The following is a 14,831-nucleotide window of genomic DNA, read 5'->3' on the forward strand; positions in this document are numbered from 1 at the left end:
TCTCAAGTCTTTTTCTATATATTTTAATAATACTAGATTGACTTCCCATTTTTTACAATAGCATCTCTTTGTTAGACACACTGCAAGAATCCACTTGACATATCTTTCTGGTTTGACAACATGACACAGGTAATTATTCCTTGAGATGCTTTTTCTCATGAGTTCCATGTCCACCTTATAGTAACTTAATTTACATTTTCCTTGGGTTTCTTCTAAGAATGTCATGTGTGGCCATGTCAAAATTCTTACCAAAGTCAAGCTGTATCATATCTGCTGCTTTCTCCAGCTCACTAGTTGGCTTCCCTGTCAAAGCAAAAAAATTGTAATAGCTTGATGCAACTTATTTTGACAAATCTATTGCCTGTCCAACATCTGCTCATTATTTACAAGATAATTAAGCATTAATTGCTTTACATCACATTTCATTTTTTTTCTGGGTACTAAAATTAGGCTGAATGTCCTATAATTCTTCCTTATTTTCTTCTCTACCTTTATATAAATAAATATGTGCTTTTTCTTCTTTTTCTAAATCTTTGGAACTTTCATTGTTATTCTTTCTCTTGAGTTCTCAAAGATGGCTCAAAAATTGCTCTGATTATTTCCTTAAGAATTGCAGGGTACATTTTACTGTCTTTTCTTAACTTGAAGACATATTTAATACATACATTTCCTTATGTTTATGTAGATGTTCTCCAAACTGCCCTTTCCTATTTCAGGTCTGTTGCACTTACTATTAATTATATTAAATACCTGACCACCTCTGCTAGTTAGGAAATTCTAGATAGAAATTTAAAGAGCCTAAATATTAAGGTTCTTTCCCTCTTTTTTTATTGTCATTTTTGCACCTCTAGCTTTACTTTTTTAAACCCCATGACTCTAAATAATCTTTCTTTTATTCTTTATGTTTACTTGTTTTCATTGTATTTTTAATGTTTGCTTTTTGTTTTTCAGGCTAAAGACTTCTTTATGCAATCATATTAGTCTCCTACTACACTTTCAAGTGTTCCACTAATTAAGCTAATTTGATATATGCATTTATTAATACTCTTTCCAAAACTTCCAGCTCTCTTGAACTCCTTTTCTAATTAAAATGTTTCCCCTCTGCCTAGCAATGTTTTGTTAATGTTTACTTTTTTAAAGTCTATTGTTGCTGTCACATTTTCCTGTTTTCTCCAATATATCCCCAGTACTTATTGCACTTATTAAACATTATCTGCAATAAAGATACAATTTATGTTCATCTGTGTACATGAACAAAAACATATATATGTGTGTGTATATATGCCTAGGCAGAATAAACAAGTTTTGAGTAGTTATATCCCTTTAAAGGGTTCCTATTTAACATCAAGTCAGTAATGCCAGAAACAGAAAGGTTAAGCTTTTAGTTACTGCCACTTTTTCTTCAAAATGTAAACTACTCTTTAATATGTCTTTTTGTGTTTTTACTTTAAATCAGATAGTAAGATGCATAAAACCATAGTTTTCATTATGAATAAAATATATTTAAGGACATTCAGTCAAGAAGAAAATGTGGTTTCCTACCACAGGGAAGTTTACTTCCTAGGAAAGATTGTCACTGCTGTTGATGAAAATGACACTGGAAATTCCCCCTTGTATTCATCAGTCTGAATGAGGCTACCAAAAAGTGTATTAAAAACAGGGTCTAAGGAAAAGATGGTAAAGAACTACAATATTATAACAAAAAGCATCTGTCTGACTTAGGAACGCTCTTTTCCTGTTTTGCAATTATGGTGCCAAAATAATAAAGCCAAGAGTACATGATTTGGATACAGAGATACTAAAAGGCATCACATAATAAAAAATATGTGAATATAATGAAAAAATTGCTTCATGTAAATCTTAAGCTTGACCCAAATTCCTTAAATTTAGAAGAATTAATCCCAATGCAATTTTGTATCCAGGTTTCTAATGAAGCATTGGTTCTGTTTGTCCTGTAGTACATGAGAGTCCAGTCCTCCAGTATTAATGTTAAAATACTGAGTAGGAGTAACTAAGTTCAGAAGTATAGGTGCATTATAATTAGTGGGACCTGATGTTCCTCTTCCTGCTTCCAGGATTTGCGTTTAAGTTATTAGAGGACTGGTTTGGGGAATATTCATCTTTCTGCATATGTGACATGGAGATAGTTATTATACCTTCAAAGGAATCCTGTATAAAATTGGAAGAAAAGCCTGTTGTTACTTCAAGGAATGCCTTTAAACTATTTACATAAATAAATAATTGCTTTAAGATATGTATTTTAAAAGCTTATACTGCTGTTTATAATACCATTACCTAATATCTATGGCTATTTTTTGTGTTATATACATGATGATAGTGAAGAAACAGAATGTACATTTATGTGCCTTCACAAAAGTAATTTCCTAGGTTTTGCATTTTGTCCCTTGAACAATTATTATTATTATTATTCCATATGAACTAGACTGCAGTTAGTTATCTAAATTAGTAGGCATAATAGCTACATTTTGCTTTGATCATTTGGTATAAATATGTACTGTGTTCATTCCAAGTTGTAAAGGTTTTAAATGTACTTTATTCATAATTCAGGTATCTTACAGTCTTTTAAAAGTTGGTAAATCACACTTTTTAATGGAAGTTTTTCATTCCGTATTGTGCAATTGGAGGAGAGAATATGAAGATTGTTATTTCATGCTGTCAGAAAATGTTCCAGAGCTCTGCATGTGCAGAGTCAGTACAAACCATGCCATGAGGCTTCCCGAGTCTTGAAATTGTAACAGTATGTACTGTGTCTACTGGAAAGTATTTATGCCCAAGGGCAGGGAAAAATGTTCACGAAAGAAGGTGTCTAATCTTAGTGCCTTTCATTTTGTTTAATCTAGTTATGCCACGTTTTGCTGAACAAGTTGAGGTTGCCATTGAAGCTTTGAGTGCAAATGTCCCACAGCCATTTGAAGAAAATGAGTTCATAGATGCCTCCCGCTTGGTTTATGATGGAGTTCGTGACATCAGGAAAGCTGTTCTGATGATAAGGGTATGTAAGGCACCTGGGAAATAAAAGTTGGGACTTACAGGAAAGTATTGCATTGGATGAGAGGAATATAAAAGCTTCTTGGAATCAACTTTGTTTCATAATAAGTCAGAAAAGCTTGACATTGAAACAAACATGAAACAAAAGTCTGTGCAGCAAAAGTGAATTTGTAACTAAAGGGATGAGGGTGTTTTAGGAGATGAACCACAATTAATTTGTTAATCACCTAGGAGAAGATTTGATCACAACTGCCAATAGATGCAAACTTCATTACTGTTCCCATACTAGTAGCATTAATTTGCTAAGATCTTCAAAGTTTGTGTAGATTTTTCTCGTGGTTTGGTGGTGTTTTTTTTTCCTTAATGTATGTGTGCTGCCTAGGATATGAGGTAAGTCTGGTTAATATCTAAATGAATAAATAAATAATCTTGCTGCTCCAGTGAGCCTCTGCAGGGATGGTTTTGAATGATTACTGAGGCAAAGAATGTGTCATTTCAGTGCTGAGTAACCAATTGATTCAATTTACTTAGGCATCTTTTAAAAAAGCAAACAAACAAATAAAGAACCCCACAGAACAACATAATTATTGTGAGAGATGTGTGTCTTGTTTTTTACTGTAGTCTAAAAATTAAAAACCCAAACAAACAAACAGACCAAAAAAAGAGCCACCACCACCAAAATAACAAACCAAACCTGCTTTGGACATCTCTTCAGCAATTGAAACTCTTATTTAAAGCCCAAATTACCTTGAATCTGCCCCAGTGAAAGTCACGTACAAATAAAGCTACTGTGAAAATCACGGAGAAAACTTACAAAGCGAATAACAGTGCTAAAGCAGCAGCTCAAACCTTTGAGCAAACAGGTAACATACACTCGTGGTTGTGAGTATATTATGACACTGATGTAAGGCTTTAGGCAGCTGGACCACTCCAAAACAGCCCCATTTTAGTCATCTGTCACTATGTATTAACATTTACAGGAAAAGCTTTTGACGGGCTTAATTTCATAACTGTGAAATATAAACTCCATTCCCACACCCAGTGCTAATCTCAGGTAGCCTGATTTATAGTCATGGCTGATGACAAACAAGGATGGCAAACCTGTCCCGTTTTCTGGGTATGCAACACTGGGGTATTTGCAAGTCTTCTGGACTGGGATGCAAATAAAAGATCTGTAAAGTATTTCAGTTTTTCCTTTGATAGTCTAGTTCCTTAGTCTGTAGCAGTAGTTTCCAAACTTCTTGTAGGATAAGAACCACTTCCAAACACATTTTAATCTTTTTTAGTCTCTCATGAGTCATTTTAAATTGCTTCATGAGACATAATCATCAGGTGGGTTCTGCTATAGACCCACGCTTTCCCACCATCCCTTATGCAGAGGTGTATCTTCCAGCACCCCCCTGTACATCAGAGCTGTCCCAGAGAGGTCATCATGAGGCTGTCCATACTGGGTGAGATGCTTCAGCTAAGCACAAAGCACAATTTTAAATTCTGGAGGCACATTCACTTATTTAATTTCTGTCTTATGTTACATTAACTACTAGCTTCGAAAGCTGATCAACATACAGGCTTCACAGTCTCCTGTTTACATCCTAGATTACTTTTGCAATTGTATCACTGCTACTTTCTGCTCCTTGTATGATATGAGTTAATGAGTTCTGCTTACCTAGATTAGGAAGATGTACTTTTACATTCAGACAATGAAGTTATTTATGGAGCTAAATGTAGTACTCCTTACCCAGACAGAGAACTAAAGCACATAAATGGATTCATTATCCTTGTGAGTTAACTGGGAAAATCCACATATATAAACTGACATAGACTGGAGTTGCTGAATCAGAACCTTTTCTGTAGAAAACAAAATTAGTTTCAGTTTCAGACACATCCAAACATCTCACATTGAAATGAAATATATAATTAAAGGGTGAAGCGTTAAGCTATAAAATACAGTCCTTAGAATATTTTTATCTAATAATCTACCAAATCTCATATATCCCTTTAATTTAGGCTGTAAAACTTCTTGCAGAATTATAAAACCAAAAAAACCTTGCAAACTTTTTAGAGCATCTGCCACAATTATTTTCAGGCAGTAATTGTTCATGTGCATACCATGAAAGACTGAATTTGTCTGAGACGATTCCCTTATTCCATAGAGGAAATAAAGCCACTTTTTAAATTAATTTTTGTTGGTATTATTACCTTTAGTAAGCTGAAGGAAAGAGGGATAACTCTGCTCTTTTCCCTTGAAACATGGAGATTTTATTGTCCCTTTGAAAGAGAAAGGAGACTAATTTTTGCATTGAGGACTATTATTATGATCTATACAGAAGAAAAAATCTTTTTCACAGCTGAAGCGCTTGTATCAATAAATTTAGAAGTATAATTATAGAATGTAAAAATAAGATAGAAAATAATAACTTAGTGCCAACATATTTTTCTATTACTGTGTGGGGATCAAATTACAGTTTTTTTCATACCTACTTATGATATTCTCTCAGTTATTACACAAAAATTGTCTGTGCCATTAGGAAGAATCACATTTTTCTCATTCTTATGTATCTCCAAGCCTGGTCTTCTCTTTTCACACATGGCCTTTACTGTTAGCAACCTCGCTGTTAGCTACATATACATTAGCCTTAGTGTTACATGTGTTTGGATCAGGAGTACACTTTTTAAGCCAATCTCCAGTTGTTCCCTCTTGCTGTGTTTTAGTTCATTTTACAGAGTAGTCTTAGAGCATATAAACTTGATTCTTTGGGATGATTCTGGAAGATGCATCCTAGGAGCATCTTAAATGCACATCTATTCTGTTCTATTCTATCATTAAGGAACTTCCAGTCTGTGTGAAAAGCCTGTAGTGAGTCTGAGTAAAAATGAAGTGAGGGTAGTGCACGTCAAGTCCTTAGCCCCAACTGTTCAGATGTATGAATTCTCTTCTACTCTTCCATACTTGTCAGTGTAGACTTAGCCATGATCACCCATGGAGCAGCCACTGTGGAGACTTCCAGAGTGCTGCTACATCTCAGATCCTCTGGCAAACTAGACCTGGTGGAGAATCCCATCATCTTTTTAGACAGCCTATCTCCAAAGGGTGTTATGGGGTCCGTTGTCTACATTGACTACCTGTTGCTTCTCAGGTTGAATTTAAAGTGTGAGATATTACTGTAAATCATTGAACAGCTGAAGACATGCTGTGAGAGAGGTTCTTTTACTTTGCTACTCCAAAGCTGTTTGCAGCACCTGAGTCACTCAGGCTGCAACTGCCCTTGTGCAAAAACAAATGTACAGTGTAGCATGGAGCTGAATAGAAAAACATATTATAAAGGGTTTTTCTCTCCTTAGCTTTTAGAATTAGAGGGTATTTTCATGTTAAAAAATGGGGGATTATCTTTTCCTTCTTTCCTCTCAGTACAAGGTTAGCTTCACTTGGTGTTTGCAGTGCTGAAATTCTTATAATTGCGTCTTACAATTTTTAAGTGCATACAGAACTATAGCATAGTGAGGTTTCTATCTTCATCATATTTGAATTGGTGGAATATTAAACAAAAAGCATCTATAAATCTGCATATATATGCCATTTTATGACATGCATAATTCACACTTTTATACTGCAATTATATTGATGGAAGATACTTTGTTTACGGCAAAGTCTACAGTTTAGCAGCCAGAGAGATATTTTTAAAAATTACTGGAAGCTGAAAGTCACCAAATTCTTGTTAGAAATAAAGCATACATCTTAAAAGAAAAGTATATATTTACTGGGTGATTTAGCTCGGATTGTGAAAGATTCTTCTTCACTGGAAGAATTCATCTGAATTAGATGAATGAAGAATATGCTTTATGTGTAGTAGAGATACTTTATGTGAAAATAGCCCTGGGAAGCCTTACAGCCTGTGCCACAGAACAGACAGACTAAAAATTGTGAAAATGTACCGTTTTTCTACTAAAATCAGTGAGTTCATAAAATCAATTATTTTTGAAAATTACTTTAGCTCCTCCTGCCACTAGTGGTTGTCATAGTTTTATTTGGAAGCTGTCTCCAATCGCAAATCCATGTTTCCTATGTCTGTGTGATCATAGGTTCAGGTGCCTGCCAGACTGATTCAGTCCTTCTGTCTTCCAACTCAGATAAATTAAATTCCAGACTTTGTTGTCTTGGAAACTAGGTTTTAAATACCAAGGTCCTGTTAGTTGTGCACAAAAATTAGAGTTGTTATGGTATGTTTAGAAGGCCCTGCTAAGAGTAAAAATCTTTATGTCAAGATACCTCAATAGAATATTTCTTTTTTATACGGTTGTGTCTAAACAAACAGGAGACCCTATTACGTATGGGCTGCATCTCCAAGAGATCAATCAGATAAAACAACACAATGATGCAAGAGCGAAAAGTATGCAACATATTTTAAATGGCAGCCTACAGATAACAGTTAACTACTGTTCATCTTAATGAAAAATGTAGCTATTTTTTGAAGAAAATGAGGATGTTAAATTCACTACACTTGAAAACCTTGAGTAAGTGAATCTGAAAGTTAGTTTTTAATTAGATCTCACTGGTACAGAGAGGAAATACTGAGATTTCTTGTGCTTGTATATTATTAACAGTTGCATTAGCTTGTCCTTTTGGTTTACACTACATTTTCTCGAAGTTCAACATCTATACTTACTAATTTTCAATCTTTTAAAGATCACAAATTTTAACATTATGAAAGTCAGGCAGTAACAGCAATACATTTTTTCCTGAATGTTTCTTTATAAATAAATCCCTGAAACGGAATTTTCAGAATATTTTAGGTTTTTTAAGAGGTATCATCATGTCCTTACTGGTTACAGTGTTGAGATGTAATATTCTGAATGTTGCACCTTTAATTTACTGCCACTCTGACTATAAAAGCCTAGCAAAGGGCTGCACGTTATCTTTTATAGCCTTATTTATTAAAGTGGAGATGGAAGTTACTAAGAGGAGTATACTTGGAGAGAGGGCAGGGGAGGGTACTGGTTTTATAATGATCAGTGCAACTAGATAGCTGAATGGACTTGGAGGATGGATAAGAGCCAAACGGTTTATGAAAAAGGGATTTAAACTCTCCACCCTGTTCCTCACAGTAAAGCCTAGGCAAATAAAAAGCTGAGCCCTATAATAGCAAATACCCTCTTCTGCTCAGGGTGTTGTATAATTCTCTTAGTAGCTGGTTTGCTTATGGTAGATTTTAAAGTCACATCCTTCCCTCAGGCAACTGAGGAGAGAGAATAAAGTGATTAAAGGCGATTGGAAAGCAAGACCATTGGACATTCTAATGATGGGTACCAATCTTTCTTTTTTTTTTTTTTTTTTTTTTCTTTTCCCCCTGTGTCAGTGGAGAAAAGATAAATCCATTTTTTCACCTGAAATTCATCTCCTGTCTATCCTGTTAATATACACTATTTCTACGCATCTCTTCAGAAAGGCAGCCTGAGTTTCATTACCATACTGTCATACTTGGTTATTTCTTCCTTCAGTGCTAAGCATCAAAACACATATTTAATTCATACATTTTAAGCCAAACGAACATGGCTGTGTTTTACTCTCCCCATCATGTGTACTTCACCACGTAGCTAGCAAAGCAGCTGATTTTCCATTACAAACAGTGATGTGCACTTCATGTTGGAAACCAGGCTGTAATATAAATATCGCCAAAAGACTTCTCTACATTATGTTAGAGGGTTTGGACCAGTTCCTAGTGACTGAGCATCTTCAAGACAGAGCTGTAATGACAACTGGCAATGATTAGCACCTCTGCTAGCAAACTTGACATTGCCTCCAAGCATGAAATGCCAGCATGGATGATTTCTTCTGTAATGACTGGCCCTCTAGGTTAACGCTGAGGTGTATGTGTACCCAGTAGGGTAAGGATTTTTCTGCACAGTTACTGTGATCTTTTTCTATCAGCACTGTCACATATTGTACCTTCAGAAGTTAGTCATGGCTAGATTGTTGTACTAGATGCAATTCAAGCACAAAAGGCAATATAATCTTCCTTCTAAAGACTATTTCTGGTTTTGCACCATCTATATTCTATATAGTGCTAAATAGTGATTTAAAGTAAGCTGTCTCTCCATATATACATAAGGAAATATTTTTTGCTAGAAGGTGAAAAACCCAAGTAAACAGATCCATCAGTTATCTTTTTTTGTCCCTCTCACCAACATTTTAAACAACTTGAAGCCAGCATATACATAACTAGATTTAATCCATATGCCCAGGGACCCTCACACAATTCGTAGCACCAGCAATGGGGATAATGTCTTTTCAGTGTAGGGGATGAGGCAAATTCAAGAGCTGAAAAGAAGCATATGAACCAACAAGATAAAGCAGATTATAAACTTTACATTTGTTTAAAAACCAGTTGACATAATTTACATTTTCTTTCAAGGGGAAATCTCTTATTTGCTTTGATAACTTTTTCTTGCAGGATGTTAGTTACTTTTTCCTAGGTATTTACCTTCTCTCTTGAAGATTACGTGGAGATTCCAGTAATATAATAGCATTAATATCCAATTATATATGAATGAACATAATTTTGAAACACTGCATTCCAGTTGTTGGTGTTTCCAGAGGATCTTTGTTCCAGGAACTGCATTCATCATGTTAACAGAGTTAAGAAAAGTTGCAGCAAGGTAATGATAAATGCCATTTGTAAAGAAAACTATAGTTGAAACAACTTAATTTTAAAGACAATTCAATTTCAGTTCTTGACTGCTTGGGCAGACAAGTTAATTTAAAAGCAAAGAGAAAAAGCATTTCCTGAGCAGGTAGTCGATGAAATAAGAACTTACTGTACATGGGACTTTGTATCCTTTATAAGCTTGTCATCTCCTCTCTTTTGCTTTCTCTCTCTGTCTCTCTCTCTAGACCCCTGAAGAGCTAGAGGATGATTCAGACTTTGAGCAGGAAGATTATGACGTTCGCAGCCGAACAAGTGTTCAGACTGAAGACGACCAGCTTATTGCTGGCCAGAGTGCAAGGGTGAGTATAAAATCCACTTACTACGTTAAGTGTCTCTATAGCTACAAATAAAAAGCTATGCCTTGGAAAGCAAATGTAGTGATTTCAAATCTTCAGGGTCACTTAAGAAAGGACAGGAGTATTTTTAAAGCTTTTTCATGTCTCACCTATTTGAAAACCACTGACTTTATTGCATGATCTTCCTTAGGCTTATATGATGCTTTGTACCAGCTGTTTGCTCCAGCTAGTGCTGTAGGAGAAGGCCTTGCAGGTTTGGAATGTGCTGAAACTGTGGGAGTAGTCAGCAAACTAAAAAAAAAATAAATTAAAAAAAAATCCATCAGGGCACCATGTGCTGTACCCAGAGAAATCTTACATTAGTCATGTTTCCCAGTGTGCAAACCTGTCAAGAAGATCTGTTTAAGCTACCGAGTCATCCCTGTAATTTAATTGTAATTGAAGACATTTGTTACTGAGTCAGTGTAATTTTGCCAGAGTAATCACATCATGATAAACTTGAGCCATTGTGATTTGTGACCTCCACTTCTGCACGGGGATTGCAAATTAAGCTGATGAGTGCTTCAGGGGTCATAGGTGCTGGAGAAGTGAAGTTTGTTAACGCGCAGGATTATGCCACCCTCTGATTATTTTTTGGGGTGGTTTTTTTTTTTTTTTACTTTACCTTTAACTAAACAGGCTGCTCAGAGTATATATAAAAAAAGATAAGTATAAATGTCAGATTAGAATTTGGGGGGCAAAGGGCATCATGAAAATATATATAACTGGAAAGAGAGTGCGAAGGAAAAAAAAAAAAAAAAAAAAAAAGCCTTTACATTTTCCAGCAGAGAACCAGTGGGGAACTGGGAATTACCTGATTGATATTCATGGCTGTTTTGCACAGGTCTGCAGTTTCTTCTAATAAGTGTTAAAAGTGAAGTAACACACTAAATTAGAAGTATCCTCCCCATATGCACTCAAACACTGCAGCAAAAGCTGGTAACGGGAACAGTGACTTCTTACCTTGGCTTCTGGAAGAGGAATTGTAGGGCCGAGAACTTGAAGACCAAAAGGCATTTTGATGCTTTGAAAGATCAGTTCAGAGGATCAGGAAAGAGGAGTTCTCAGCTGCCGTAGGAAGATCTACAGTATGTTAGGGCTTGACACAAACATTTTATATCCTGAAAAGAAACAGTAGAGTAATGGAAACCTAAATGAAGCTTACTTAGAGTTATTGGAGGAATGTGACACATAGATTCAGTGGAATGGGCAGAGGTTTCTTTTTGTCTTAAATTAATTTCCCTGAATCTTGAATACAGTTAGTAAATAAACCATACCATGTATCAGAAAAGGTGGGTTTCTACCACTAAATCCCAAGGGCAAAATAATTTTGTACTTGCATATCAAGGACATTTCATATGTATCACTATCACCTATATAAAGAGCAGATGGGTTGTAGGTTCTCATCCCATAGAGCTGGGTAACCAGGAACTGGCATTGAAAACCCGGCAGTCAGGCAAATTTCAGAACTATACCTTACACTGACAATGATGACAGAATGATGTTCTGGATGCAGTTGACTATCTTTTATCTTTATATATATATAAATAAATCTTTTTATATTTTAAAGAGCATAAAGTCCTGTTTGTTATATTCAAAGAATTGGCAGTAAGTCTTAGCTATAAAAGTATTGAGATACAATACAGTTATTTCACAGTCGTCTTTTCTTTTCTTTTGGTTATGTCTAGGATTGAGTAGCGTATCATCCTTTTTTGATCTGAAAACAAAGTAAAGACTGCAGTAATATTTTTACTAAGAATCTAGTTTACCTAGGGACTTACAAGTCTTAAATTCTATTACATTTATTGCTGTTATCACTTTTGCACTTAAAACCTTCTGCTTCGATCAGCTATACACGGTATAAACATAATATATTATAAAGACAGTCCTGTTCCATAATAACATAGAATGCAATATGTACAGGAAGCAACAAATTACGAAAACCTGAAATGAAAACATGCTAAGCAGAAGCCACCCTGTCCACAGTCTTGAGTGACTCATTGAAATGAGTCTGCTAAGCATAATGGTATCGTATTTGAACCTTTTCTGTAGGAAAGCTGGATTTTTATTTGTCAAATGTAATGGATTAGTTTAATATGCTTACTTCATAAAGCTATTAGTGTTTCAGTAGAAATACTTGTATTGGTCTTCAACAGAAATAAAACAAATATATAAGCTGCATTTGCTATAGGATATAGCTTCTTTGAAAGCACATCAGCAGCTGGAATAGAAATGTTAAAACACTGCATACTGGTTTAAAGAGTGAGCAGCTAAAGCTGCCTACAGAAAGAAACCACATGCAAGACATACATAACGGCTTTCCAAATTTTATTACTCCTATCATATTCCCTTAATTTCAATTAATTCATCTGTTCTAGTGTTTTATGTGTATTTTATATGTTTATTTATTAGCTTGACTTACACTGCATTTTTCTGTAGAAAGACTAATATACCAACATTTGAAACTGCTGAGTTACATTGATAAAGCCTAATTAAAACTCATGTGTTGAATTTTAATTTGATTAACTTGCAAATTTCTCATTTTCTGATCTACTGTTTATAACCTTTTTTAATTTCACTTTTGGAAAAGGTCAATTATGAATTTTTAAAAGCCAAGAGCATTTTAAGAATATGTGGAGAAAGACTTCATCTGATTGAAAGTGGCATAAACAAGAAAAAATGTAATGACACTTAAATATGTGTCACACCCCATTAAGTGCATAATGTGGTCTTCAGAACCCCCTAAAGACAAATAATAGCTCAACTCGGAAATCAGTATTGGAAGCGTCCGTTTGATCTTCAAAAGTAATTATTATAATATTGTAGAGTTTTCTTTTTTTTGTGGAGGGCAGGGAACTTTGTTGTTAATGTCAAGGCTGATTAGTATCAACCTGTGTAGTGCCTTTTTGCATATCCTCTAAGAGACAATTAAGCCACTAAATATTGTTGAAAGTTACATTCATTACAATTCACTTCAAATGTATTATCTTGCATGTCATAGCTTATTTTACTGTTGGGTTAAGCAGAAAACCTCTGTTTCTGACAGAGAATGAGTGTGGGGGAGATGCGGCAATTCAGTCTACCTTTTCCCATAGATGTCATTCATTTTGTTCTTCCTAAAAGTTAAGATTTAACAGGAATTTTCTTTAATCTTACTGTATCAACTGGTGAATAATCTGTATACCACGGCATCACATGTATAATTTTTAAATTTTTGAAGGCATAAGAAGAGCTATAAACATCCTTTGAATTTGTTTTAACCTGTCCTAACAGAAATCAAATGTCTGTGGGATTTTGCTTGGCATCTTCAACTCCCATAAAAAGAAACTAGAAGTCAGGTGTGCCATTTGGAACACTGGAAATATATAGCTTCTAGCTTCCTTTTTTTCATGCTCAACTTCTCCCATTTTTTCTCCAGGCTATCATGGCTCAGCTTCCCCAGGAGGAAAAGGCTAAGATTGCTGAGCAGGTAGAGATATTCCACCAAGAAAAGAGCAAACTGGATGCAGAGGTGGCTAAGTGGGATGACAGTGGTAATGACATCATTGTGTTGGCAAAGCAGATGTGCATGATTATGATGGAAATGACAGACTTTACTAGGTAAGGAAAAAATAACCTGTGCTGAGGACTTCTTCAGACATCCCACACCTTTCCTTTTTGTTGTAATGTATAGCCTGTTGAGATGATGTGCTGTGTTTTAGGGGTTGCAAAGACAGGTAACTCACATCATACATAACAGGGTGGGTTGTACAGTTTTCTTACACATGATTTCTCTGGATGTTTCTCCAAATGGGATTAATCACATTAAGTTTTTGTTCTATTTGCAAATCTGTTTTATTTGCAGATCATCTTGAATTTCAGCAGCAAAGATAGTCTGTGACCTTAGAGACACTCAAATGACATTTTGCTTAGTACCCATCTAAATGCATATGCCTCCCCGAACTTTCAACATTTCAACACAATTTGTGTCAATCAAAAATAATGGCAAAACTATTTATATCATTTTGAACACTGAACATCTTTCCAGAAAAATCCCAAATGAAACTGTTTTGATCTATACTTTATTGGAGCTTGTCAGTAATGATTTTTTTCTTTCATTTCTTTTTTCTATTTGTTTCTTGTTCTTTCCTCATTGCAAAGCATCAAAAGGCCATTCATTAATGATATAATATAAACAGAATTTCGTTTAAACATGGTCATATTGTTAATCACACCAAGGAGAACATTTTACAATATTATTTGAATTACAGATCACCATCATAATAAAAGGATTTTCAGTGTTTATTTTTAATAGGAGTTCAAAAGTTTAAATGGTATTTGTCAAAATGTGATTAGACAAAACTGGACAAAAATCTTCATGTTTTTCTTCAGAATTAAAATAAGACATCCATTTATTCATCTCTCTGAGATGCTCAGATAGATTTCTTAATCTCTGGCTAATCACATTCCTTGTATCTGGAGCCTTTAAACCATTTCAGAGGAGACAGTCTCTCCATTGGTAATATAGGGTTCACACATACCTTATAGATTAATAGATAGCTTAATAGATAGGAGGCTGTGCATTAATTTGCAAAGAACTTAACTCTCTGCACTTGCAAAATTAGTTAATTGCTAATAGACAACAGCACACATTTTTATCCATTTAACATTTGATTATGCATAGGGAAAGTCTGCTTACTTTACTATCTTACTAGACATACTTCTTTGCAAATACCTATTCTTTCAGTTTTCTCTCGATTTGTGCTTTTGCAACAATTATTTTTGTAGTAGATTTGCCACTCCT

At 34.9% G+C, this 14,831-nt stretch overlaps 1 protein-coding gene and 1 long non-coding RNA gene across 3 annotated transcripts in view; one reads left to right on the forward strand and one right to left on the reverse strand.

Annotated features, from left to right (window-relative positions):
- Positions 1-9,916, reverse strand: part of LOC114010967 (uncharacterized) — a 34,305-nt gene extending 24,389 nt beyond the window's left edge. Inside the window, exons 1-2 of the long non-coding RNA XR_003552661.2 lie at positions 9,823-9,916; positions 250-303 (exon numbers count right to left, since the gene is read on the reverse strand). This is a non-coding gene — a long non-coding RNA (uncharacterized LOC114010967). The remainder of the gene's footprint in view (positions 1-249; positions 304-9,822) is intronic.
- Positions 1-14,831, forward strand: part of CTNNA2 (catenin alpha 2) — a 513,312-nt gene that overhangs the window by 463,452 nt on the left and 35,029 nt on the right. For both annotated transcript variants that reach the window (XM_055797148.1, XM_055797149.1), the window contains exons 13-15: positions 2,862-3,013; positions 9,899-10,012; positions 13,467-13,648. In XM_055797148.1, coding sequence (XP_055653123.1) covers positions 2,862-3,013; positions 9,899-10,012; positions 13,467-13,648 — 448 coding nt within the window. The remainder of the gene's footprint in view (positions 1-2,861; positions 3,014-9,898; positions 10,013-13,466; positions 13,649-14,831) is intronic.

Source organism: Falco peregrinus, chromosome 2 (genome assembly GCF_023634155.1).
Source record: "Falco peregrinus isolate bFalPer1 chromosome 2, bFalPer1.pri, whole genome shotgun sequence".
Classification (NCBI taxonomy): domain Eukaryota; kingdom Metazoa; phylum Chordata; class Aves; order Falconiformes; family Falconidae; genus Falco; species Falco peregrinus.